General features: G+C 45.5%; 13 protein-coding genes across 13 annotated transcripts; 4 read left to right on the top strand and 9 right to left on the bottom strand.

Annotated features, from left to right (window-relative positions):
• Positions 1-198: 198 nt before the first annotated feature.
• On the top strand, positions 199-1,876 carry L199_008366 (uncharacterized protein; the record flags this gene model as incomplete). Its single annotated transcript, XM_064894047.1, has 9 exons — positions 199-275; positions 359-518; positions 598-715; positions 791-892; positions 966-1,075; positions 1,137-1,271; positions 1,355-1,458; positions 1,524-1,683; positions 1,769-1,876. 9 exons carry the CDS (start codon positions 199-201, stop codon positions 1,874-1,876), a joined length of 1,074 nt encoding a protein of 357 aa, XP_064750119.1.
• A 503-nt stretch (positions 1,877-2,379) lies between these two features.
• Positions 2,380-3,901, top strand: L199_008365 (uncharacterized protein; the record flags this gene model as incomplete). The annotated part of the gene is made up of 7 exons (XM_064894046.1): positions 2,380-2,581; positions 2,649-2,857; positions 2,955-3,068; positions 3,127-3,219; positions 3,324-3,520; positions 3,593-3,672; positions 3,741-3,901. The coding sequence occupies 7 exons, from the start codon at positions 2,380-2,382 to the stop codon at positions 3,899-3,901; spliced, it is 1,056 nt and encodes a 351-aa protein (XP_064750118.1).
• Positions 3,902-4,168: 267 nt separating this feature from the next.
• On the bottom strand, positions 4,169-6,792 carry L199_008364 (uncharacterized protein; the record flags this gene model as incomplete). Its single annotated transcript, XM_064894045.1, has 3 exons — positions 4,169-4,812; positions 4,888-6,103; positions 6,190-6,792. The coding sequence occupies 3 exons, from the start codon at positions 6,790-6,792 to the stop codon at positions 4,169-4,171; spliced, it is 2,463 nt and encodes an 820-aa protein (XP_064750117.1).
• Positions 6,793-7,548: 756 nt separating this feature from the next.
• L199_008363 (uncharacterized protein) lies at positions 7,549-8,676 on the bottom strand (the record flags this gene model as incomplete). The annotated part of the gene is made up of 3 exons (XM_064894044.1): positions 7,549-7,911; positions 7,990-8,293; positions 8,381-8,676. The coding sequence occupies 3 exons, from the start codon at positions 8,674-8,676 to the stop codon at positions 7,549-7,551; spliced, it is 963 nt and encodes a 320-aa protein (XP_064750116.1).
• A 574-nt stretch (positions 8,677-9,250) lies between these two features.
• Positions 9,251-10,406, bottom strand: L199_008362 (uncharacterized protein; the record flags this gene model as incomplete). Its single annotated transcript, XM_064894043.1, has 3 exons — positions 9,251-9,700; positions 9,773-9,911; positions 10,105-10,406. The coding sequence occupies 3 exons, from the start codon at positions 10,404-10,406 to the stop codon at positions 9,251-9,253; spliced, it is 891 nt and encodes a 296-aa protein (XP_064750115.1).
• Positions 10,407-12,284: 1,878 nt separating this feature from the next.
• Positions 12,285-12,995, top strand: L199_008361 (uncharacterized protein; the record flags this gene model as incomplete). The annotated part of the gene is made up of 1 exon (XM_064894042.1): positions 12,285-12,995. The coding sequence occupies one exon, from the start codon at positions 12,285-12,287 to the stop codon at positions 12,993-12,995; it is 711 nt and encodes a 236-aa protein (XP_064750114.1).
• Positions 12,996-13,225: 230 nt separating this feature from the next.
• Positions 13,226-14,367, top strand: L199_008360 (D-tyrosyl-tRNA(Tyr) deacylase; the record flags this gene model as incomplete). Its single annotated transcript, XM_064894041.1, has 7 exons — positions 13,226-13,268; positions 13,322-13,384; positions 13,463-13,585; positions 13,657-13,718; positions 13,778-13,856; positions 13,931-13,974; positions 14,032-14,367. 7 exons carry the CDS (start codon positions 13,226-13,228, stop codon positions 14,365-14,367), a joined length of 750 nt encoding a protein of 249 aa, XP_064750113.1.
• A 689-nt stretch (positions 14,368-15,056) lies between these two features.
• On the bottom strand, positions 15,057-17,608 carry L199_008359 (uncharacterized protein; the record flags this gene model as incomplete). Its single annotated transcript, XM_064894040.1, has 14 exons — positions 15,057-15,293; positions 15,360-15,397; positions 15,478-15,506; positions 15,569-15,695; positions 15,753-15,872; positions 15,928-15,996; positions 16,047-16,139; positions 16,203-16,442; positions 16,497-16,561; positions 16,616-16,711; positions 16,770-16,785; positions 16,851-16,900; positions 16,954-17,175; positions 17,259-17,608. The coding sequence occupies 14 exons, from the start codon at positions 17,606-17,608 to the stop codon at positions 15,057-15,059; spliced, it is 1,752 nt and encodes a 583-aa protein (XP_064750112.1).
• A 266-nt stretch (positions 17,609-17,874) lies between these two features.
• Positions 17,875-18,197, bottom strand: L199_008358 (uncharacterized protein; the record flags this gene model as incomplete). Its single annotated transcript, XM_064894039.1, has 2 exons — positions 17,875-18,050; positions 18,173-18,197. The coding sequence occupies 2 exons, from the start codon at positions 18,195-18,197 to the stop codon at positions 17,875-17,877; spliced, it is 201 nt and encodes a 66-aa protein (XP_064750111.1).
• Positions 18,198-18,527: 330 nt separating this feature from the next.
• L199_008357 (uncharacterized protein) lies at positions 18,528-19,046 on the bottom strand (the record flags this gene model as incomplete). Its single annotated transcript, XM_064894038.1, has 1 exon — positions 18,528-19,046. One exon carries the CDS (start codon positions 19,044-19,046, stop codon positions 18,528-18,530), a length of 519 nt encoding a protein of 172 aa, XP_064750110.1.
• A 533-nt stretch (positions 19,047-19,579) lies between these two features.
• L199_008356 (uncharacterized protein) lies at positions 19,580-20,521 on the bottom strand (the record flags this gene model as incomplete). Its single annotated transcript, XM_064894037.1, has 1 exon — positions 19,580-20,521. The coding sequence occupies one exon, from the start codon at positions 20,519-20,521 to the stop codon at positions 19,580-19,582; it is 942 nt and encodes a 313-aa protein (XP_064750109.1).
• Positions 20,522-20,975: 454 nt separating this feature from the next.
• Positions 20,976-22,060, bottom strand: L199_008355 (uncharacterized protein; the record flags this gene model as incomplete). The annotated part of the gene is made up of 2 exons (XM_064894036.1): positions 20,976-21,011; positions 21,059-22,060. 2 exons carry the CDS (start codon positions 22,058-22,060, stop codon positions 20,976-20,978), a joined length of 1,038 nt encoding a protein of 345 aa, XP_064750108.1.
• Positions 22,061-22,586: 526 nt separating this feature from the next.
• Positions 22,587-26,456, bottom strand: L199_008354 (uncharacterized protein; the record flags this gene model as incomplete). Its single annotated transcript, XM_064894035.1, has 6 exons — positions 22,587-24,923; positions 24,985-25,514; positions 25,568-25,707; positions 25,773-25,903; positions 25,969-26,384; positions 26,447-26,456. The coding sequence occupies 6 exons, from the start codon at positions 26,454-26,456 to the stop codon at positions 22,587-22,589; spliced, it is 3,564 nt and encodes a 1,187-aa protein (XP_064750107.1).
• Positions 26,457-26,557: the final 101 nt, after the last annotated feature.

Raw genomic sequence — 26,557 nt, 5'->3', positions numbered from 1 at the left:
TGTCAACATTTCCATGTAGATGGATCGTTCAACCTCCACTCGCATTCCCCTACGCGGACATGTGGCAAATCTCCGTAAAAGACAGTCGCGTGTCGAGAATACGTTGGTAATCGGAAAACGTGTAAACAAATAAATCCCATCTTCCTGGTTTCTTCTATGGTGTATATATCCTATGCCAATCGCGAGCAGTATTTCATCATGGCAGCAGTAGCAAGTTCATCAATGATGCTCACGTCTACATCGGGCGGATCAAGCTTACATCAGGCAGTGGACCAGTAAGTCCAGTAAAGTCCTGTCCTCCTTGGCTTTCCTAGGCTAAGTCGAACGAATATACTGACGACAACTTGTATACTGGTAGAATAACAAACGAAGTATCAGCCGGCTTCAATGTTCTCCAGCATCGAGATCGATTCCAAGAGAAGGCTCTAAGGGATGTAACCTTGAGCAGTAACGATTCGGCTATGATGTTGGATCCTAATAATCCCATCTTGGTGAGGGAAGAGATGGAATCGCAGAAGGTGAGCTGCCTCCTCTGAAGACTCAGCCAGGTGGTTCGTCGTACGAGGTGGCTGATGAGATACATCATTGCTTGTATAGGAATACTTCCGACGACTGAAATTTACGTACCTCGAACAAGAGGCGAAGAGACATTTCTTATCATCTATAATTCTCGAGGAACCACCTACGGTAGAACAGGGAGAGAACGAAGAGCGAGGTATGTACATGATTCTCTCAAACCATGTGTTAGTGTGCGAATCGGCGCTTATCGGTGAGACTATTTGCCTTTTAGAACGAATCAATGCGGAGAAAAAAGCGATCCTCAAAGAGACTAAATTGACTATTGAAGATATGAGAAGTATGACGGTCAAATTGGCTGAGGATAACGCTCAGAGTTAGTTTGAGGTAGCACTATGGGATCATAGATGATCAGCTGATTATATTGCCTTTCGGCTTCTTTCGAATAGAGCACAAACAGGTTTCCACCACATTATCAGAGGCGCAAGTACTCCAAAAGCAGATAAGGGATATGGAACTTGAGTTAGCGAGGATAAAGGCTACTCATCCACCTGAAAATGTTAGCCTCCTTGAGCTTCTCTTCTTGCATCAGAGAAACAGCTAGCTGACATCTATCATAGAGAATGACGACTACGCAAGCCAATGAAACTCTCGATGCTCAAATTGTCGAGATGGAAAGACTGACAGATGCAATCTCGTCGACTCAGAGTCAAACTGATATTGCCAGAGAGGAAGTTGCCAAAGTTGCTAAAGAGGTGAGCAATGTTATCGAATTCTTCAAGCCCGAAAACTGTATAAGATATGGGTAGAGAGCTGAGCTTTTTTTTACATCGTGTAGGTCCAGCGTCTGAGTCGGGATAGGGAAAGGGAAGAAGCTCGAGCGAAGGAAGTGCGAGAAGGTAGGGAAGCGGGAGATACAAAGGTTGATGAAATCTGTAGATGGTGAGTAGCTGCGCATCGGTCAAGACCTTTTCCGACCAGTAGCTGATATCATATTTTAATATCAGGTACTCATCCTCGTTGTCTTTCTACCGTTCATTGCTAGGCATAAAATCGGTCAAAGCTGTATCGGACAATGAACTGCATATGGAATACGATGTGCCCAATGGACCAGTCACACTGGCTTTGATCTTCGATGAAGTCACTAAGAGATTTGCAGATGCGCGGGTGAGTGGGATGCATCGATTGGTTGCCTAGCTCCCTGTTACAATATCATTGCGTGGAATTTAGCTGATGATCCATACCATTACAGCTCATCGGTAGCGACTTAGACATTTCGGAATCAGTGGGTATAGCAGCTGGATCCAACGATGTCCCTGGATTGGTAGCGGATGTTTTGGTTAGGTTGAGACCCGCCTAAGTAGCATTTTGTCTTTGTTGTTATCCGTTGTATATTATTTAACCATGTAGATTTTATACTTTCGTCTCGGGCCATATCAGATATGAGCGATCACATGGCTTGAGTTGTAATTAGCTCGAACAGAACAATCATCGCCACTAGCTCTCCATCTCTACGCTCACTGCCCTGTCAACGAGACTAATTGTTGTTGAACTACTTCAGCGATGTTCTGCATGCAATCATCCATCGTTGCATCTCCCCCCGGAAACATGGCCTGTTTGGATGATATGTTGCCGACGGAATCAAATTTCAACACCTTGGTGCGTCACCTCCACCGAGTTGGTAGAAATGTTGGAATCACAAAATTACTGGACCGAAATATCGTCCGCTCGTTTTGTCTATATGACAGAGTATCAACTAAATATAGCTAGACCACAACTCTCAAGCCTTGTGAAGAGATCAGAAGGACTATCACGGACGCAAGCTTCAAGAGAAATCGACGACTTTCCTATACCTAGTAAAACATGTACTTCGACCTATATCTTCCATTCCCTTTACCTCCCGATATCGATGACGGACAAAGTAAGAAAAGCAAAAAGGGGAAAGGGAAAGCCGTTCCTACGCCTACTCCTTCTACACCTACGCCGGTGAAGAAGGACTGTTGGGCAGGGATTGAAAGTAGGGACAGAGAAGGTTTCGTGAAGAAAGTAGCTTTATCAGGCCATTGTAAGTGTCTGCCTGCCTTCCACAACAATCAGTATCCTGGAAAAAGTGTTGATGGACATATATATAGTGGGATACTCTGTGATCGGACTGACTGTTAGTCCACATGAACCTTCCAACCATGTCATACCTTCACCATTCTCGAGTGGATTGCCTTTCCCAGATCTTGATCCTAGATCATCCTCCTATGCTAGTTCTAGTGGTAGTTCAAGTAAAACGCCATTGGTACAGGTCTCGAGGTACCATATGAGATTGGATGATAATAGGGTACATCCATTGGTGAGTCTTACTTCCTACAATCCTATTATTTGTGGCATAATTGAACGATCTTGGTCGAAAGGATTATTAGTTGATGGTTTGTTTTTCCATCATCTAGACCAGTCAAAATACAAACACCCTAAAAAACTATGACATCCTAAGTGTAGCTCCAACAAGTGAGAAAGCTTTTCAACTTGCTTGTACAGATCTATCCAATCCTGGACCCAATCAGGTAAGTCACGGCGTTGCGGATTGCTCAAGAGATTGAGCTGAATTGTGCGAGATTTCAGATATCAATCATTACCCTACCATTACATGAGAGACCGTTTACTTTTAGATTCAATTGGAAACAGATGAGACAAGCTCAGCGGAATGGCGTAGTGGTAAGTCTGGCTTTTCATTTTCTTGCTTGAGAAAAGCAAGACAAGGGTTCATATGCATATACAGCTGATTATATATATACGCTGGCTGACTTTAACATTTTCAGTTCGAGCTCCTCTACTCTCCAGCACTATACCCTCCTTCCTCCACATCCCCAGAGACTTCTCGCAGATATCGACAGAACTTCCTTTCGAACGCCAGAGAGGTAATTAGGATAACAGGTGGGAAAGGTGTCATCCTCTCTTCTGGACCTAATGGAGATCCCTCGACGGGTCTCAGAGGAGCTTTAGATATTGTTAATCTGTGAGTGTGCACTGTCCAGAACTTGGATGCCCAGCTGAACTGATGTATATTATTTTGATATGGGTATCATAGAGCAACGATGATAGGTATGCCATCTAATCTTGCTAAAGAATCAATTTCCAATACCACCAAAAATGTATTATTACGTGCTCGTACGTCCAGCTCATCTTCATCCTCCCTTGTATGAGTTCAAGGCTGATGCGTGAATGACATCTTGCAGAAGCGAGGAAAACATTCAAAGCTGTCATGTCAATACCTAAGCTTATTCCGCCTGTAGACGATAGCGATAACTCAGATATGCCAAGTAGTAAGAAGCGATTGTCAGATACAACAGATGTGGAGCAGGGGAATAATGCGAAAGCCAAGAAAGTGAGAGTGTAGTATTGTGATATGTATCTTACATGATATACCTTACATCCGTATGTATGAATTGTCTATATCTAGAAAGAGAAAAGGCGATATGATTACTACTATATGCTACAACGTATTTTTGAGCCTGTAGGATCGATGGTAAAAAGAAATGATATATATCAAACCAAGACATGAGTATAGACAAGTGACTTCTCTTTTCCTACATCACATCATCTCTTGTCTGCCCACCATCGTATCTTCCCGTCTCTATCGAGACGTTCAATTGGGGTAACAGCCTCACTTAATCATCCATCCTCCTACCACCTTCATCGACCTCTCATCACCTCTACTTACAATCTCCCCTTCATTACCTTGAATCACATCTCCAATCATCAACCAAGGATCTTTCCCTCCACCCCATTTGAGCAATTTATCCTTCAACATCTCACCTCCATCTCTACTTAACACTCCTTCTCCACCTCGTTGAGGCGTTGCAAATAGGGTATTCCATACTTTACCTGCTATGGCTCTGTCAAACAAATAAGAATAATATGTCGCACCATAACCGTATAGATGTCCAAACTGAGTCTGCCAAGCTGTATTCTCAATAGGCTGAATCACTCCTATGCTCTTCTGCAGGTCGTACCATATCTTACTTGAATCGATCTCTTGGTTATGTTTCAACGAGTGATACTTCTGATCTAAGAGTGCCATACAGATTTGTCCGTGTGTTTCTAGTCCCGCAAGCGATTGGTTCAGTTTCAGATGAGCTTCGATAAGGGGGATAGGTAATGGTTCATTGGTGAGATAATGGGTAGCGAAAGATGATAGTACTTCGGGTGAAGAGACGAAATGTTCCATCAAGATTGAAGGTAGCTCAACAAAATCTGTTGCGCAACGTGTACCAGATACGTTGTGGAACTCTGTTCGACCAATCATCGCTACGGCCACATCATCATAAGAATCAGTACAGCTCGGAGTGAATGTAGAGTGATCAAATATCAAATATCTCTCACAATGTATAGCATGTCCCATCTCATGGAACAACGTTTCCAGATCGTTCCAACCTAACAAGGCTGGTCTTCCAACATCGACATTCCCAAAATCACATGTGAGAACCACAACGGGTAATTGAAATTTCCCTTCTTTCCCTTTCAAAGTCTCTCCGTCTACTTCTAATCCTCTTCCACCGTATTTCTCATCCCATCCAGCCGGTAGACCATCTCCAGAATGATCATCGTCGTCTACCCTTCGTGAGCATCTGACGGTATAATGAGCCGCTGAAGGTGGTTTATTCGTACGTGAGTATAAATCACAATATATTATACCTATCGTTCCTTCATTCTCATCTACCACATCCAATCTTCTCACACTGTCGTGCCATACTTCTCCACTGTCCACTGAACGGGGTACGAACGATATCCCATATAACTTTTTGAATATCTTAGATAATCCCATCAGGGCAGTTCCAGTGGAAAAGTACGGCGTGATAGGTGGTAAGCTAGAAGTGGGAGCCAAGGTAGATAGGTATCTCTCCGCAAAGTAATCTCTATCCCATGCGTTCAACGGAGGTAGATGAACAGATGTGGAATTGAGATCGTAATTGTTTCCAGTTAAAGTAGTAGCCTTCAATCTCTGTAGTATACCCACGTCCAGGGCTGCAACAGGTTTGTGATGTTTTGTCAAAGAATCCAGAAATCCAAAGACGTTTTGAGGATTTTTAGCCATTTTGTCACTTAATGTCACATCACCCCAAGTTTCTTTTCCTAGGACATTGGCTAATTCGGCTCGTTTCTTCAACATCTCTTCTAATACTTCCACCCTCTCTGGGTCTTTCTGTATCCCACCTATGTAGACCAACCTTCTTGCTTCTCCCTCTCGGGCATAGCGTGAGATCATCTGAGCCTCCCAACTTCCCGGTACGATGTATGCGGCTCCGCCTCGTCGTTTACGGGGGAGCGAGTCGATGAATTGTGAACCCATACCAGCTAATAACCTCTCGGGTTCGGGTAATTCGATGAGTGGTTTGGTAGATGGACCGCTGGATGCGAAGGATAGGAAAGTACGACCGAGAGAAAGTAAGGAGTCAGAAAGGGAGACGAATTTCTGACGGACAGCTGGAGGAAGATGAATACCTGATCGTTCAAAGTCTGATAAGAATGTTTGAGCGACTTTGAGCTCGGCAGAAGTGAGTGGATTGGGATGAGGATATGAGACGGCTTTGCTTAGAGACTGAAGATATTATGAGAGTCAGCATTGTCCCGAGTACGGGTCTTTCAGGCAGTAACTCTGCGTCCCACACACCAGTGACAACTCACCTCGTATAAACATCTACTGGTATTCAGCTCGTTCATGAAACTACACAGCACCTCGTATGTCCTCTCCGACTCTTGCACCCATTGCTGATCCGGGTGTACATTCCTGACCAACTCGCACATATCTATCACTCCGCAAAGCACATCGCTGAGTCTGTCCAGATTCTTCACTACTAATCGTAGCTCTTTGCCTGAGGGGTCTAGAGGTGCATTACATATTCGCTCGACGATCGCACTTGCTTGTACGAGCGTTCTCTCGGTCAAGGGGCGGAGTGACGAGGGGTGTGTGAGAGGTGGGAAGGTAAATAATCCTGATGAAGAGGTGGTGGTAGAAGTGGTGATAGTGTGAGGTAGGTCGAAATGCGCTTTCAGAGCTTCGTTATCGCCCCTTGACGTAGTTGATAGAGGAGGAGGAGGTATATATGTGGATTCGTATGATGCTGAGGGGGCAGGGGAGTGGGCAAGAGCAGCTTGAGATTGTGGATATCGATTTAGTCGAGATGTTGTACTAAGAAATAGTTTGTTACATGCTAGTCGAGGGGGATTGAGGGTTGTCGGACGACGTGGTGAAGAGAGGAATCGGGTCGCTCGATAGCGCAGAGACATGTCAAGTGGGTATGTCTATGTGGTGCAAGCAGGATGATAGAATGTTGGTATGTCTATGATGTGCTGATGATACGAAGGTAAAGTAAAGTGCAAAAGCAGAGATGAAGAAGATGATCAATGTCAAAATAGATCCGATAGATCGGCTATAATTTGGATAAGCCTCGATGTTGGGTGTGACCGAGGCTGAAATTTGTAAGGACGAGATTGAAAATGCTGCTTTTCGAGGTGGTTCAGCGATCTGATCAAGAAGACAAGCAAGTCGAGATGCCAAAAAGAACAAGGATAGATCGAAGGAATGAAACAGCATAGAAGGTTTGGTGATCTTGATAGAATCGTCATCCTATGGTGTTCTCTCCTTTTTTATCTTTGCATAGCACGGGTATGACCGTGCCGATCAGAAGATTCTACTTGTGACTATCATCATCATTATGGCATTCACTGGTGGCATTTCATGTGATCTGAAGCCACATGCAATGCATCTGATCCTTGTTGATCGGATGGCCAGATAAGGTATGTGATGTACAACTTGCATGTGATTGTAGACTGACAGTATACAATATGAATTGAGCAATCACCCATTCTAAATCACAGATCTTTACCTTTCCCCACTTTACATACTGTCCGTGCAGGCTTGTATATCTATGCCTTTGAGACAACGCCATGACCGTGACCTTGAAGGTATTTCCTCATAAGCCACCCTCATCTCCGCCAATCCAGCTTCAAGACCATCAAACGGATCTCATCGAGTCAACGTAACTAACTATCTAACCAATTCCTGATGATCTCCCTCAATTTCTCACCCTCATCCCTCCTCCAGAGATGTTCCGCATCCTCTACTTCTATCCCCCTGATCACCTCTTTGCCCATGTCATCGGCGAAGTGAGTATACGTGCTCGATCCAGTGAATTCGTCTTTGTTGCCCCATACCATCCATATGGGTCGGTCGTTCAGGTGTCGCTGATGTTCCTTTAGCGCGGCAGGGAATTTCTTAGATGAGAGTAAGGTTATACCTTTGAAAGCTGTTAGAGCAGGTGAGACGAGGAGGGTTTTGGTCAAGGGTAAAGAGTGGGAGGTGGGGAAGGGGGCGAGGATGGTGAGGAGACATCCCCAGGAGTACCCCTACATAGAAGGGTCAGTGAATAGAATCTCATATAGAACATATTCTCATGTATGTAGCTATCAGGAGACTGGACTCACAAATCTAAACACCTCTTTCACACTATCACCCAAAAGCCCCACTCCAATCTTCTCAATCTCCGCTAAGTCATCCGGATCATGTCCCGTACCCAACCACGGTTGACTTCCACCACTAAGCCCTACCCCTCTTACGTTGTAGGTGATCACTGCGGTTCTACCGCACAATTCAGCCGGTGAGGGAGTAGTCGCTCCGGACGGATTGAGAAATTTCGGGTCGGGGACGGATCCTTCGATAGTTGATGGGTCGGTGGTATGGGAATGGTAGGGGTGATATATGGATGTTATGAGATGGGACGTGATGACGCTGAAAGGTCGTAAAACAAACAAACAATGCTAAGTAGTCAATGGACCCTGTGCTTTATATGATAGTCGCTAGGAGATAGGAACTCACGGATCCAACATGCTTCCACCCAACCTGCCCCAAGGATGACTGGCAACTACCACTCTCTCCACTCCCATATCTTTCAACCCTTCTCTCAGTCCCACATCGAGATCTTCAAGCTTCTTCGGGACCGTCGAGTATTCACCCAGTACGTTGATATGCGGAGTGAGGGAGGGAGGGAGCGGCAAAGGGAGATATAATCGAGCTTCGAGGTGGATAGGAGGTGTTGAAGAAGGAAGTAAGAGACGTAAGTGTGGGTGAAGGTGTTTGTCCCATATTTCATGTTGAGGATCAGGGCGGGCCATGTTGATATGCCTGTGTTTCTATAATGCTGAGTAGAAGGATGATACAAAGGCAGATGATATGTAACTCCAACCAGCAGTATGTAAATTGCTTGTTTGTCGAAGCGCAGTTACTGGTGACAGATGGGAAATATAATAATACATGAGAAACTGAATGTTGTGGGTCTCAGAAGATCGTCAGTCACCCAGCAACGCTAGTGCAGAAAGTGACCTGCAAGGTGACACAATCCCTGAACCTTATTTGGGTAACTTGCCTTCCGATAAGGGTACAGACCGACAATCACAATGTCCTGTACCTATGGTTTAAGTGATATTGTTCAAGGCATTGCACATAGCTCGTGCATATGTTGCATTTGCATACTGTAGATGCATAGCCAAGACTAATCATACAAAGTTCGTCATAGACGTTAAAGACTATACTTGTGGCGGGATTGTCCTGCGGTATCTAACATAAGAATGATATGAGTCAATCGAGTGACAAGTCCGTGATAGGAGATAGATAAATTATGAGAGCTAGGATACACCAAAAAACCAGAAAGGAAAAAAGACGAGATTTTACAAGGAGACTCTATTCGATCTAGTTTTCAGCTCCTACTACTACTATATGACCCAAATACGCCACAGCCTGATTGAACAATACCAAGTTGCCCAAGGCAGCTACCGGAGCGGTCGTCTCGGTATCTTCAGCTGAGATCGTACCGGTCGCATTAGCAAGAGCAGGAACGGTAGCGTTGGTCTGTAAGACAGTATCCGCCAATCCACTGGCGGAAGCGACAACCGACGAGGCAGTAGTGGAAGCTTCAGATGAGCTTGATGAGGTGGAGGTGGAGGTAGGTTCAGCAGAAGATGTGGTAGATGGTTCGACGTATGTGGAAGTTGGTGTAGGTGTAGTAGAAGGTTCCACATAAGTTGAGGTAGGTGGGGTGTAAGTGGAAGTAGGAGTAGGTTTTTCAGACGTGGAAGTGGTGGTTTCTTGTGATTCATCATTGTACCACCATGTCATGTAGAATACACCTGCTGATTCGGACTGAACATCACGAGACACTTTATCAGCCATTATTCCAGCAGGAACACCACCAATCAAAGACAAACCACTCACGGCAAACTGAGTGAACAATCCTCGCGACATATCCAACCCCCCATAAGGACAAGTGGGACATTCGTCCGCGATCGTCGCGGAGATTGTCTTGCCTCCGTATGAGATAGAGATAGATCTGCCACAGTTTGGTCCAGGGTATCTAATTCAGAAGGGTCAGCGACGAAAAAAATGACAAGAATGCATCAAGAAACGATGAAGAACGAGGTGAAAGAGGAGATGAAGTGCCACATCTGGGTTTCTCGTGCGGCGGCGTTCACCGCTTTCGTAGCACCTCCACTCTCTCCACCATACGCTGTAGCAGGATGTTTTGAAGAGATGAGAATCGTACTCACCCACTACCATACTGAGCCGAGTTCTGAGCGACGATATAATCGCTTGCAGAATTGTACCATCCACAAGCACCTAATCCGACATCGTAGAATGTAGCTCTGGAGTTGGAATATGATTGACCCCTCTTTTCTATACTGTTAGAGGTAAAATTGGCGTCGACTTCGAAAGTGGAGACTTGTTTTTCTTTCCGAGCGTAGTGTGCTCTGGCCCTTGATCGAGAGAGCTCATGAGCTTTTTTGTCTGAGAGACCGAAGACGGAGGTGGAGAGGAGGAGGATGGAGGTGAAGAGTGATGAAGTGAGCATATTGGTGATTTTGGTGTACGGTCGAAGTCGTTTATCAAGAGTTGGTGCGGTTGTGCGTAATGAGTGAGGTAGAGTGTTGTGGTTGTGGTTGTCAATGAGAGTGAAGTGAGTTAGCGAATGACTTGGTTGAGCTATAGGATGGATCAAGATGTCAGCTTTCAATGATCCCTTTCATGCTGCTGTTCATCTGCTCCACACGACTTCATGTCCCTTTCTCTGGATCTCCTATTCTCACAGAGCGGAAGGACATACCTTTATAGAATGAACGTGACTTGCACTTTTGTGCTGCAATGCCTCTTGAGATATTTATCTATTGGTGCAGCGTTGGTCTTGACGATATGGGTGATTGCGGATCAGATCAAATGAATGACTGTTTTTGGCTGTAATGAGTGTCGTTGGCGGAGTGGTTGAACGAACGAAGAAGTAGTTATTCGAAGGTGTATATATCGAAAAGATTGAGAGTTCGAAGAGGTTTTGGTAAAAGATGAAAGAGTGTCTTTGAGGTCAGTTCGTTTTATTGCGAATTGCTAATGTTCTCTTGGAAGTCGGCAGACCAGGTCCATCCGAGGGCTCTTCGCTATTACCAAGAGCTATGTTAAATTTGAGGGTTGGTTAACTGATAAAAAAGAGGGTGGTCGATGATAACTCTACTACTACTGTACAAAAAGACACTTGATTAATTGAACATGCATTATGGCAGATGCTCTAGATTGCATCCCTTACCCCCACTTGTGACCCTACCTTCATTGTGTAGGTCGGAAGAATGAATTGTTCTCAACTGGTTGAACAAGCATCGTTTACACCCCAGTCTTACATGAAATCTATCCCTTGCGATAAAATTATCTCTTTTATCAAGCCACTAGACCAACTGATAAACACCCTCGAAAGTTTATCCCACGTGGAAGATCCGGAAACCCCTGATAATTCAATGTAAATCGTCAGAGGCAACAGGGGGGGACAAAAACGAAAATTTCGGAAACGGGATTTTCAGGAACAGCTACCACCAAAATTGAGGGGACTCATCAGTTGGAATGGACGAGCCCAGACTTTCATTCAGACGAGGAGCCACTGACATAGGGAAAGTACATCCGACGAGTTATACAGTAGCGGGATGGCGTTCAGACGGAATAATGCAGCGAATCTGGACATCTGGACCGTGAGGTTACGCTCAGCTATAAAGTTATAAGACATCCGAATCAAGTACCGAAAAGCTTGCTGTTCAGCGGTAATTTCGGAGTACAATATAAGTTCTACATGACTAACCTCAGCTGGGCGGGTGAAAATCAGGAGATGCGACTGACAATATGCTTTTAAAAGTACAGCTTCTCTGACGTAGAATCATTGATGTCGCTGGAGATCATCAATATCATTGATAGGGAATCGCCCCCAACTTGAGTTCAGTTATAGGATGGCTTCGATTATATCACAATTTACGAGGAACAACCTTTGTTCATATCGGTTGAGAGACGAATGACCGAGTATATCACGACTTGAGCTGATGAGGGAGACAGCTGCCTCCTTTCACTAGTCGTGAATGGAGGTACAGAAGAAGCGGAAGTATCGAATATCCTTGGCGGAAGCAAGACGTCATGTATAGAACAGCGATGAAAATTCTCGTTTTGAACAAGCGGGGATGTCAACTCAACCTTTCAAATGGACGAAAGATCCTTATCTCCTCTCGCTTTGACTATCTGTTGCTCCCCGACTGAGTTCTTCGCCACAGACCTGTGACGATGATGAATGGAGGGTCATGTAGCTTGAGAATCGCCACAGCGTTCTCAAGCTATAAATACGGTGTTGGAGAAATTGGTGTCACAATACTGCTCATTTACTCATAAGCTTAATAAAGCTGAATCTCGACATACTGATCATTGCAATATGGCCTCCAATCCCAACGATACTGTCGCCCCCAGACCTCATATATTACTATCCCCCTATGTGGAATATACCATCCCTTCTAACACTGAAGAACCAATTTCGGAAGTGAGATATCCGGATAGCCCATGGTACGATGCTCGGCCTGAATGCTCGGACCATTTCGAAGTGCCCTTACACAGGGAATGGAAAAGTCAAGTCACCCAAGGCGATTTGAATGCTGGACACTTTGACGACATCACAAGCAAGGGCGATAGTCCCATCAAGCTTTGCTGTAAGGCTGATCTGATCAATGAGACTGAACATCAACTCCAAAGTGTCTACCCTCCAGAAGATACATGCTATGCCTCGAGCGGATGTCACATTATCGCTATACTTAGTGAGAAAGAGAAAGCTCTGATGGAAAATGCTTCTTTCCTTCCAGGGTTCGCCTCGGAAGATCTCAAAGGATCGATTACACTACCGCTCCAAGATCGAGACGTGACCTTTTCAAGATATACCGAAAATGGTACCGTGTATATTCGATGTACGTTTGCCGAGGTGACTGATGAGCGAATGACTGCAATTACACTTGGGTCAGAGATGCCCAGTCTGAAAACTGCAAAAGGCAAGACCAACTATCCATTTGGAGAAGGAGCACGAAGCGATAGTCGATTCGAGGAGACTGAAATCTTCAGATTGGGGGTAGCGGCTTTCGCTGCTTCGTCGAGATAGTACACCTAAGATCGTATGGTGCCATTCTCCATAGGTTTTGTTAGGTAGAATGGATATGCAGTATTTGTGCCCTCATATGCATGATGTTTTCGGTCTCTGACCAGAGAATGAGCGGAGATCCCCGATTGTACAGACCAATTAGCCGAAGGTGGAACTCCAGTTTGTATCTAAACTAACATCACTCGTGTAAGAGCATAAATATACATCAGCTACCATTTTCCGCATCTAGAATGAAGGCTGTGGTACAGCGAGTCCTCAACGCTTCAGTCGCAGGTGAGTTCTTCCTACGTCTGTCACGGGAAAGACCATACTTATACAATACGTAGTCGACGGTCAGACAATCTCATCGATCGGCAAAGGACTATTGGTTTTGGTCGGGATTGATAGATGTAAGTATGATCGTATAATTCGGAATCTCGATTCGCTCTGAACGATAGCTCATATCGAAGCCTCGTGGTTATGAGTAGATGACGAGCCCAGCGATGCTACGCAGATAATCAAAAAGGTGCTCACTGCTAGGCTGTTCGATGACGATCAAGGTGGGATGTGGAAGAGAAGTGTCAAGGATATAGATGGGGAGGTGCTTTGTGGTGGGTACAAGCTCAAGCAGACTAATGCTGCATTTCCATACTCCAGATCAGCTCATATGCGCTGTGTTTAGTCTCGCAGTTTACACTGCTGGCCAACTTCAAGGGATCAAAGCCTGATTTCCATGAATCGATGGTACGTTCAACCCGCCTTACCTTCAAGTTTGTTAGCACTTTTAAAAGAGACATACACAGTCGACCATACCCGGTAAAGCATACTACACCTCATTTATGGACGAGATCAAAAAAGCCTATCATCCATCTAAGATAAAAGGTATGTTCAATCCCCCAGTCTAGGCATGGTAGCACGAGGCGGCAAGTATCAAACTGATTTTACGGTGCGAATAGACGGTCAATTCGGGGCAATGATGCAGGTGACTCTGACCAATGATGTGAGTCCGTCTAACAGCGTGATTAACAAGCCATGCTAAAGCACGTCATCTCCACAGGGCCCGGTCACCATCCTCCTCTCTTCGCGCGCTTCTACCTCTTCCAAATCCACACCTGCTCCCAGTACCACCGTCAGCCGCCCCTCCACTCCAAGCTCGACCAAGGGAAAAGGGAAGAGTAAGAGACCTCCCGAGACTCCTTCGGAACTGTCCAGCGTAGTACCCCCTGTGCATCCTCCCAAGAACAGTGCAAATAGCTCGGTGGACGTAGCTTCGATATCATCGATAACCGGTACGATCGCCAGTGTCGGCCTGGGGCACAGTGGAATGGTAAGGGAAAGTGATGTGCAGGTCGCCGGAACGGGTGGATCGAGAGATGGAGACCATGGTGAGTGAACTCGCGACAGAATGACAAGCTAGACCTGAGGGGCAGCTGACAGGTCACGTTGCTGCAGGTGGAGCGAATTTGAATTCCAACATGTAATTGCAGTATACTGTACACCATTTGTTAAATATGGCAAATCATAATAACCTCAAGCATCTGGTTTGGCCCATATACCTAACAAATAATCAGCTCACACTTTTGCATATGGACTCAAAGAATGCTTATTCATTCCGAGACCCAACTTTGCTCAACATGTTTTCCTTTACTGATCCAACATTGCGCATACATATCCAAGCTCGAGTTGAAGGTATATCGCCTTATCTGCCTTGGTCACACCACCCTCATCCTTCATGCACGTAGATTCTCAGCAATGCCCATTGACTTCAAGTCGAACCCAGTGATCTTTGCCGGAGTTTCACAAAGGATATGTGAAGACAGGCGCCATGGGGACCCACAGTCCAGCTGTCACTTGGAAGCCCTTCCACAAAACATTGAGATGACTATACGCAGCCGGGAAAAGAAAGAATATTATTGATCGTCTGCATTGATTCATGAATACTTTGTACATGTACCCGTGACTATTAATACGGACACTACTTTGGATACTAACACTGACATTTTCGTAATATTATAAGTGACTAAAATCATGAGAATCACATCTATGTTGTTCCATTCTTGCGTTGTGGAGTGTTCATCCGTCTTAGGCCGAGATGACACCAGCATCACCACCCTTAGCGGCGATCCTCCTTCTAGCGGCATCATGTTCTTCCTCGGGTGTACCAGGGTTCTTGTAGAAAACTAAGTATTGAATTACCAGAATTGCGGTCCAAGCAATTTGGAAGTAGAATGATCTCCTGCCGACCAATTTCCAATCACCGTTACCTGATCCCTCGAAGGAAGCTTGTACGGCCAATGTGATCGCTCCGGCAATTTGGGCCTGCGTCCAAATATGAGAGGTCAGTTTTTCGTTGATTTTAGAAGGGTGGAGGAGGGTATGACTAACGAGTACTTGTGTCCAAGCTCCTGCTACTCCAGCCATTTCTGTTTGGCGGGATTGATAAATCAGCAAATGCTAGAAGGAAGGGGAAAATAGAACCATAGGTCGGAGATGTATGACTCACCTGGTGGACAATAAGCAATAAGGTTGATGCTACGCAAGCAAGAGCAGTTAGCATATGATCGAAGGCAGAGCGCCTGTAAAGTATAACTCACGCCGAGGCAAAGTATGTGACTACTGCACCAGCACTTCCCAAGATGAAAGCTGGGAAACAGTATTTCCAGTAATCTTTACCGGCACCACCATCCGAGAATACTTGAAGAAGCTCCGCAACAATGATCACTGCACGGATAGATAAGCTTGAGAATACTCAAGAGCTTGGTTCACCAATATACTCACAGACACCTCCAATAGCCATCGACCACCTGGGTTTGGTAATGATTTGAGGTACGGCTTGAGTCAACCCACCGATAAGAAGACCGGTGATACCTTGAGGGAGCATGGCAGCGGCGACGTGAACTAAAGGCAGTTTCCATCAATATGGGGTCCACCTCAATGAGTAAGAATAGCTTACTAGGCGTCCACCTGAAGACTTGTTGGAACCAGGTAGCGTAGAGCAATTGCGAAGTAGCCCAGAAGGGGACTGTTTCGGCGAGTCAGCTGAAATTCAATTCCATGGAGTGGGGTACTTACAAGCGATACCAACCGCCAAACTCGCAATGACGATATTGGTAATCTGCCATACTGAACTAGGCAAGACGGCAGATTTGGGTGGGATCTTGGATTCTACGTCATACCAGATTAGTCAGTGTCATTCCGAGAAGGTTCGAGTGAGAATCGTTTGCTCACCCCAGAAGAAGAACCCAACAGCCAAGGGGAAACTGAGAACGAACGGGGCGATGAAACTTGCCGAACCCCAACCGTCAATCGGGCCTTGAGTGAGAGCCAAGATGAAAGTGATCAAAGCGCCCATCATGATCAGTACACCAATGATGTCGAGTCGCTTCCATCGTGGTGTAGATGGATCTGGAATGTAAGTTGATCCGGTGAATGGGAGGAGGAAGATGCAGAGCACGGTGAAGAGGACACCTATGGACGAAAAGTGAGTTTTCGACACATGTCATTGAAAGATTTAGAACTCACAGAGAATTGCGAGTACCCGGAAGAACCATCGGTAGTTTGCCAACATACAGATACCAGCAAGGACACTGTCAAGTAGGTCAGCTGAGTAGCGTAACAATGAACAGCAGCGTATTACTCACAGTCCTAGCACATTTCCTATTGCTCCTGCCATACCCAACAACGCAAGTTTGCCCTGCTGCTCTTTAGGTTCCGGAAACATGTGTACGGTGAGATGGCTATATAGATATCAGCGACGACGCCTTGGGCTTAGCTTGCTATCTAATCAAGACTCACTAAGCAGAAGGGATTGCTGTTGGTCAAATAGATGAGGTCAACAAATAACCAGTGGGTCCGACAATTTCAAGATGAACTCACTCATCGCTCCGGCGATACCTCCCAGACCTCTGAGAATTAGGAAGCCATACCTGTCGTAGTTTATCAGCTATAGATTCGTATACGAAGCGCTTGCATCACTCACTTGTTTGATGTGACAAACGATGTGACCAGACTGAGTATACCTAAAACGAAAAATCCAGCTTCGAAGACGACCTGAGCCGGGAATAGATCGGCCAATCGTCCAGCAAAGAGGAGGAATGCAGCGAAACACAAAGAGTAAGATGTGATGATCCAGACAATTTGCGACTGATTCAATTTGATATCGATGGAGATTTGAGCTACAGCAACCGCAACACCGGAAACACTGGGAGATCAAACCACGATCAGCACCATGTTGATCAGGCACAGGTGGAGTAGACGCTCATTTGCAAACGACTTCGTACTCACTTGCAGATATCGATGAAAGTAGCAACTGAGAAGATGAACAACAAGAAGTTCTTCCTCGCTTGACCCAACTCTGCCAGAGGACTATGAAGGTGTTCCGCATCTGAAGCTCCTTCCCTCAATTGCTTCGATTTGTGCCTTTCAAGCGATTGTTGAGCTTCTTGGTCGATCGCATTGGAATTTGTGACTTGCTCTGAACGCGTCGATATCTCTTTATCATTGTTCATTATGCCGTTTTGATCTGTCAAAGTAGCATTGTCGACACCATTGTTGATGATGTTTTTGTTTTTCTCATTCATATTGATATTGTTGTTAGGTAAAGATGATCCAGCCAGGGTCGAGTGTTCAGACATGTTGTCTTAACGTAAGATTTACAAAATGTCTTAAGTATGCTTACGGATTCACAGATTTAAATGTGATACGATAAGACAAAGACAGATTACAAAAATAGTACCTGCACAGGACTGTATAGCAGTTCTTATATATATCTGTGGGTCATCCCGGCCAAGTTCAAGAAAGGGAGATGAATAAGCCAAGGCCGAAGGAATCCAATCCAATTCATGTTTGCGCGACACATATCAACAAACGTTTAGTCAGCTAAGGAAAGCACCCATTTCAATTATGGAACAGGTACACGGTAGTGTGTAGCGCATGGGGACACTGGCCGATGTCCCCGAGCTGAAGACACGATAACCAGCTTCTCGACTAGACTACCGTTCGGACATAAGACCCTCATCGATGGCAGATTAGTAAGTGGTGCGGCCAGCTGTGAGCTGATCGGACACCATGGACAGCCTATGGGCACTGACGAAACATGTTCGGCGTCACAACATCCGAGCAACGTCCATGAAAATAAGCTTAGTATCCAGGGGTTTAGCCTGTATGCCGTCGGCTATAGGGCGATGGGTCAAGCTAACAGATCCCGGAGATCTGGACGGGCATTGTCCCGTTAAATGGGGATAAGGAGTTTGCATCATATCCGAGCGGTCTTGGCTCAGGTATGGCCGAGCTTATGACGAATTGTTGATGATTGGAAGCATATCAGGATCTGAGATAGATTGATCCTCATCAACTGCAAAGGAAGCATCAGCACAGTAGCAATACATACAGACGATCACCCTTTCAACCTCTGCTGGCTCCACTGCAAGATACTTCCGAACATCAAGAATGGTTCCGATGATAGACATAACCATCTATTTGCGTGGGAGCCTCCGCCATCTATGAAGGATACTTTCAAAACTGACTTCGGTACTCTTCGTTTTCAACAACATTCTATATCAAATGCGGGACGTCTATTGTGGACGCAGAAGCTGTGTAAGTCTCTGGTCGATCTGGCGGAAGCGAAATTGGGGACAATGCTGCTTGATTCAAGTATCGGTTCCAATCGTCATCGTCGATGTCTTTCCAACTCATCTCAATCTTATAGTTGTAATAGCCATCGCATTCTGGATGCTTCCGAGGTTCACTTGATCTTTTCACTGACCACTGTGCCCTCCGGGATGCTATTGGAACTTGTATTGATCGCAGCACTCTTCGTTCTACGGTTTTCATGTCATCAGTGAATGGTCTTTCTTTCTGATCAAATTTGAGGCCTTGTATGTATACCTTGGTATCTTCGAGCTTGACAAGAGCTACCCTATGCCCATCGTGGGAGACGTCGCAGACAGGGACGGACTGGGGTGAGTGTAAGGAGGACAATCCCTGTTTTGTCATATCGGAGAGAAAGTTAGATAGGAAATCCCGGTCTTCACCCGAAGGCTGTGATTGCGAGTTCGGTCGAAGGGTTGACATGGCGAACTTGTGAGGTCGGTAGGTCGTCCCGCGAGCAGTAGTAGATCTCAGGAGCAATCTTGATGACATTTAACGTCAAAGTAGGTCATTTCCTTAGGTAAATTGTCTCCATCCTCCGAGACATATACCGTAAGGTTCTTCAACCCAAAAAGTCTTTCAGGAGGGAAGAAGTTGTTCCGCAGGGTAGCCGCTCGGCATTGCGACATATTCACCTATAGTATCTAGCAGAGAGACACACTGTATGTTCCAGAAGTTCAAGTTTGCGATTACAATCGGGATTTAGGAAAATGAAAGCGGAAGCTCGGAAAGTCTGTCTTAAGCGACTGGTTATGAGCTGTATCAATGAGTCGCGGGGAAGTTGACTGGCGGTTAAAACGGACATAAAGGAGAGACGGCGTAACTTATAGACAAGCTGAAAGAAAAGAAGAAGACTGGTCAAATGTAGCTGTCGATCGAGTCTTCAAACTGGCTTGCATGATCAAATGAGACTATCGAACTAGGACACTTAGTCCAACTACTACATTCTGTCTAGCCTACTCTACGACGATTGGACGATATCCCAAATTCCCCACCGCCTCGGGCGTAAGAGGTGCAAAACCTGCTTCTGAAGGTGAAGAATGGGTATCAGGAGTTAATCCAGGTATTGAAGTGGCAGCGCGAAGGATGCTCGAGGGAGTATCCGTAGCAGCAGAACCATCTCGTATAGCTTCCATATGTCTCTCCCAATCTCGTTCGGTGACATCCTTCCATTTAGCCGTAATGATATAGCTTAAACGATTAGCTCCCCAAGTAATCTTCTCTGGGCCTTGAGGCCATGTTTCAACATCTTCAGTTTCCCATTCTATGGCTCGTGAGCTTAGGGGGATATGAGTTGACCAAATGATTTGATCCTGGGCTTTCTTCCATTTTTCGGTAACTGTCCAGTCGGTTCTCAATCGCTCGGTCAGATCGTTATATCGCCTGGCTGGCTCGAAGCTGATTAGAGCTGGTTTATGCTGATCACTTGTAACATAGCAACCGTTGATGGAAGAAGGGAGATGAAGGGTCTGTAGGGAAGCTTTGGTAAGCTCTATCAACTTGCTTCTTATGTAGTTCTCATCGTTCGTTTGTGCCTTTTTGAACCATCCAGTGCTGTATTCATTTCCCGGAAACCGAAGGAATTCCTGAGAGAACTCATGCGTACCATCGGGCTCAATCAATGCTATTCTTGGCAGTATCATTGCTGTACATCCTGAATCGCGAACTGAGCCTTGGGCAAATTTTGTGCTGATCCCTCGAATGGTTGCCTGATATCTTTGACGAGGCTTGCGCTTCGTCACCTCCACGTAGAACTTGACGCTGTCAACCCAGAAAAAGCGATCAGGCAGCTCAAAATCATCTGTGGACCCATGCGGATTCATCGCCATATGTGTTGGAATTTCCCCTTCAGCCCAATCAGCCTCTTGGCCGATGATGACACTGCTAGGCTCAGACATCGTTGATACGAGTGGTGTCCGCTTTCTGGAGGGCTATTCTGGAATCGTACAATGGGCTACGTTACCAACCAACCTAACAGTGGCGAAGCTACTCGACGAGACATATATAGTATGAGCATAACTATTATATGATCTATTTCGCCTTTTGAAAGTCCACCATGAGCGTACATCCTTTATGCATCGGAAGAACAGAATAACGCAAGCCTACAAAGGATGAAATTTGAGTTTCACACTGCACAGGTCTTTGCAGACAAGATGCACCCGTCAAGCAGAGGAACTTGACGTGCAAATCTTTTGGTGGCAATTAGCGACCTGTGGTCAATGACAGCCAGATATGTATAATACATTCTGCAGTATATGATACCAGATGCATTCTCCAAATTCCATTTCCTCGTTTCATCTGTAAAATGAGCGCTTCTCTATACAGATTGAACTCACCCTTGGTAGTCTTCGCTTAAACAAGATCAGGTGGTTCGGGATCAAAAATCATCTGTTCATACTCGACACTCCAAAATCGTCATTTCCATTGCCCCAAACATAATCGCATCCCGGTGATGAGCATGGTGATACGGGTGTAGAACATCCATCTGTATAGATTGTACTTGGAGTAGTGGGTGGCGGAGGTAGACTTCTAGGAGTAAAATAGCCGGGATGATCCCCTGTGAATTCACCTCTTTTCCTCGCTTCAATGAAAAAATCCAACTCCGCTTGACTCAGATCGACAAACTTCGTGGTGATCGTGTAGGCCACTGGTACATCGCCAAGGGATCTCAAATCGAATTCATCACAATATGTGTTTAGACGCTCATCGTTATCGCCAGGAGTGGTAAAATTGGTAAATTCGATGGCCATTGTACGGTATCTTATCGGTACTAACGAAGACCATTGGAATCTATTGATAATGTTTCTGTCCCTGGACGAACACATATTGGGATCATGATCGTACAACGATAACGCATCGTTGATTAGATACGCATCTTGTTCGTTAATGAGACTGACTGTATGACCGGCAGGGAATGTCTTGGATGGACATTCATCTCCTGTTGCATGTTCGTCTCCTGGTCGATGCAAGTTCCGTAAAGTGGACAAACATACGTATCGCAGATTTGTTCGCAGAAAATCCAAATCTTGCTCTGGAATCACTACTACCCCTGGACTTGATGCATCTGTATCGGATTTATCGGTAAAGATCATAGATGACATCTGCTTCATTAGCTTTTCAGAGAATTGATATGGTTCAGATTTATCTCCGAGTCGCTCTCTTGTGATATGTTCACCATCCATGCCACAGTCTGAGTCGAATAAACAAGTCCATCTGAGATTCCCGATACTATGCAACAGGGCCCCATCCTGTGAGACATAGTGTCTCAGAGACTCTAATGTTAAAGCTCTATCCACGACCGTAGCATTCTGCTCAGTTTTGTTTGTTTCCTTTCGTTTCCAAGGGTTTCGGAAGAGAAGTTCGGGCGGTTGATCTTGATCTTGATCTTCGTTTTCACTTGAATCGCTCATATATGTTTCCGCGAAAAGCTCGCCCATACTGAGTATCCTTGTTGAGATCAAAGACTCAGTACAATATAAAACCAAATTGCTGTACGTTGGAGAAAGTGAGCTGTGGCGAGGATTACCCGCGAAGGGTAAGTTATGTCCGTCCATGCCCACTTGCCTGCCAGGCTGAGATACAGATAATCATTGGCCTTCCGTATGTTCAAAGGATACAGTACTTGTCGCCAAGTTCTTCAGAAGAAGTTCTCGTTTGTGGAAATACCTCAGATCGTGTACTATACTTGTGTTTATCTACAGTACACAGGACCATCATTGGTTATTTGGCAATGTTCACTGTACTGGTGTCAATCACATTATATGAGTAATTCATTATGACTAATATATTTAACAAAAGGCTCCCATCAATATCAAGCAGACACACAATTTGCGAATTGAATAAGCTAAGCTACCATACGTATATACGTAGAGATATATATTCCTGAAGCACCACAAACCATATCTAAAAAATACCTTTCAAACGATTTCCTATTTCCCAAGATCTCAGAACGCCGTTTGTTTCTCAAACAGTAATTTCATTCCCCGTTCTTACCAATTTAACCGGACTACTGTGTCTTCTTTCCTTCTCCCCATTGACCCTCGCTACAATCACTCCTGTTTCATTGTCTGTGTCTCCTTCCGTCTCATAGTCTGTTACTGTGTTTGTATTTTCACCCTCACCGAATATATCCGAGTTTCGTTGTGGTCCAGATGAACCTTGATAAGTCTTGTGAGACTGAGATTGACCAGTATGATTTGTAGTTGGAAGAACCGGAGTCATATCTCCTTTCCCCTCTTCTCGATCAGTTTTTTGCCCATCTCCTACAGGTCCATCTCTTCCAGCTAACAACCACGCCATGACTCTATCTTCAGGACCCACTTCCACTTGACCAGTCTTATCATCAGATAATGATTGTCTAGGAACACCAAACTGACTTAAAATAGCATCTAATAACAACTTGCATTCCCTTACGCTCGTAGCGTGATCTAACAATTTTCGTAATGGCACCAAGTCATTGATAGGTATAGAAGGAGAAGGTCCTTCGAGTTCTTTGGGAGTTGGAATAGGCGTTTGAGTACCAGTTTCGGAAACTGGTTTTCTAGGTACAATCACATCTTCAGTCGAAGTTGCTTTGGATTGACTAGAAAATGATTTGACTGGACTGGGTACAATCATCTGAGGAGTATTGTAGGTTGATTGAGGCGATAGCACAGAAAGGGCAGTTTTGAATGATGTCGCTGATCCTGGTATAGCCAATCCTTCTAATTCCGGTCGTTCTCGTTCCTTGTAAGCAGTGGGTGGATTGGCGATTTGTTGACCTAGTTCTGGCTCTACTTCAATGTTTGTGCTGATATCCTTATCATCTAATTCATTCACCGAACCGATACCTAAGCCAATCATTTTTCGATTCTCACTCCCTCTCCTACCCTGTTCAGGTCTATCCTGGTTATAAATCACGGGATGACTACCTCTTCTTTCGACAGGGGAAGAAACAGCACTACTGGTGCCAAGCGCAGACGCACTACCTCTTCTTTCACTTGCCAAACCTAGTGCTAATCCAGCCGCACTACCTCTTCTCTGAGCGAACTTCGCAGAAGCCTCTCCAGCCGCCTCAGACGTTCTACTCGCATTACTTCCCTTTCGTTTATCCCTATCAGCATTCACATAATCCTCATGCGTCGCAAAAGGTCTGAAGGCGATCGGAACAGAGGATAAAGAATGTAAAGATTTCTGTTTCTTCGGCATTCCCATACCTCCGCCAGAACCTAACTCAGGTTGTGAATTTGGATCTTCAAATCCTGCCCATCCAGTTATTCTGGGTCCACCAACGTTCATGCCGGTATTGTGAGATTCAGATCTACTGATCGAGTTGGATTTCAGTTTCGAAAAAGACGAAGATGAATTCAATATTGGTGATTTATCTTTATCTTTATCTTTCTTCGATTTAGTCACCTTCGATACCAATGCTCGAAATCCTTTGCCGGGTTTGGCAGTTTGAGGAGCTTCGTTTAATTCTTCTTCAGCGATGTCAGGAGGAGTGGATTTCAAGGTGGGTGTAGATTGCGGTGGTGGGGTATTGTTGAAGAAATCTGCTAATTCCTGAGCTTCGGTCTTCTTCTTTGCTTTCCTCTGTCCTGAAAAAGCATAATCATCTTCACCTTCTTCGTCTCTGTTCAACGCTTCATGAGATCGACCATCTGGTCTATTCAGACTAGACGAGGAGTATTGGGACCTGGTCAAAGTTGGTTGAGGTGAAAAGTCGGTTTGAGATAAGCTTTGCGGTGAAGCGATTTGCGATTGGGAATGATTCGACGGTGAAGAACCGGCAGTGACATCTGATGTTTGCGTAGCTCGAGGAGGGTCGTTTTTGCTAGGAGAAGGGAAAGTCGACGTTGGTGCGGGTGGCGGCGGTGTGCCTAACACAACGGCTGGTACAGTCCTCTTGAGCTTCTCTTGACCAGGTGGGCTCAATCCTCCTTTCTTCGTAGGACTAGTAGGTTCATATGCACCTTCCGAGGCAAGCAATTCTATCAAACTCTCCTTTTTTGCTCCAAGCGGACCGACAAATGCTGAGGCATCCTCTTCGCCGGCCTTTTCTTCTATCGTAGATGCAGCTCGAGCCTGCATTCTGAGTTGAGCGGAATCGGCACGCGGTCTGCCGGACAGAAGGGAAGAGGATTGTTGGATCGGTGAGGAATGAGCAGACGGTGCTCGATTGGCATTATCAGTAGCTGTAGCTCGAGGTTGAGTGGAAGGTGGCGTAGGGAATTGAGCAGGAGAGATGTTTTCCGATCTAGTTGACTTGGCGGATATGGATTGATTAGGAGAGTCAGTCGCTCGACGACGATTCGGGTTCCCCTATGTAACACATGTCAAGCAAATTCGCCAACTGAAACATGTGAAGCGGTCCAACACTCACATCGAAATTTTTAAGTCGACTTGGTGTCAAGCTAACTTTCATTGTCTCACCACTTCTCACCAACGCATCAAACTCCTCTTGTGCCTCTTGAATTGACTGCTCATCGTCTCCATTCAATCCCTCATGGTATGAATCATGGAAAGCGCCCAGCATCGATCGGGTATTCTCACTTAAGACACTGCCTGACCTCTCGTGACCCTGTCCACGAAGCAGATGGTGTTTCCCAGGCGAGTTGGAAGATTTCTTACTAAGTTGTGATCCTTTTCGCATCACTCCTCCTGCTATTCCACCGTACCAATTGGTATCGACAGACGAACGAGAGTCATGGTTCGACTGGGCGGATGTGACATTCCGACTTGCTTCGAAAGAGCCCTCTCGTTGATGTCCCAAGGAGACCTTTGACGCATGAGGTGATCCAGATGCTAATGGTGAAGCTCGACCGCCGGCTGAATGACTCGTTCCAGGTCGCGAAGGATTGGACCGCTTGTGTCGTGAGCCAGCACGGATAGCTGTTTCCAGTTGGTCCTTGACTAAAGCGGTAGGTCAGCTTGGGTCAAAGTACAGGACTTCCGGTCAAGCTCACCTTTCATCTTCTTGAATAATCCCCATACACTTTCATCCTCGCATAACGCTGTATATAGCTCCTGAGGTCCGGCAACCACTATCTCCGAATCTCTAGCCACCACGCTGGCAAGTTGGGATAGTACATGTTCGCATACGTGTCTGTGCATTGGGATATTTAGCATGTGTAACGATACACACAGTGAGACCGAGCGATAATAACTCACTCGATGATAGCTGTCATCCACAAAGCAGCAGGTTCGACTGTATCTTCCGAAGGATCGCCGCCTGCCTTTTTCCACTGCGAGAGTACCTCCTCATCTGCCGCTTCATCTACATTCTCTTGAGATGCCATCGTCTAGCAAGATATACATCAGCTAATTACGCCCCCTTAAAGCGGTGTTCAGGAGAGGAATAGCTTACAGAGTAAGAAACACATTTCGATCTGAGGAGGTCTACAGCCTTTTCCACATTCAACGATCTACCATTCTTCATTCCATTACCTTGACCATCAGGTTGAAAACCCTTCTCTTGTCTCCTGCCTTCCAGCCAGCTTCTCAGTTCCACTTCCGCCTCAGCTACAGCTGATCTACCCAGTGCTCGTACATTGGTGCTTTCCCCTCCCTGTGTAGCCTTGTTGTCATCTGTAAATACACCTGGAACACCGTCTTTCCTCAGATCAGATGGGTTGATCGATTCCGCCGAGGTTATGAGCGATATGAGGATCTCATCGAGGAACGTGTTGAGCGCCTGAAGAGCGGGAAGGGATAAGGTCGTGGGTCGTAAGTCCGATATTAAGGCGTTGGCTGATGTGAATGATAGGTAGTCTGCTGCTTGAGCTGTGAAGGTCCATACCTTGTGAGTATACGCGATAGCTGGAGGTGAGTGAGAGACAACTCACGAGATGCCATATTGGCGATGTAGGATGGTAAGGTTGTCGTTATGACAATTGTATAGTCGTGGCTCTCTCTAATTTACGAAGATAGCGATGGTGATATTTTGCTCGGGTGAA

Source organism: Kwoniella botswanensis, chromosome 3, assembly GCF_036426115.1.
Source record: "Kwoniella botswanensis chromosome 3, complete sequence".
Lineage (NCBI taxonomy): Eukaryota > Fungi > Basidiomycota > Tremellomycetes > Tremellales > Cryptococcaceae > Kwoniella > Kwoniella botswanensis.
Note: the sequence above shows the minus strand (reverse complement) of the source record. Positions and strands in the feature narration are given on the sequence as shown.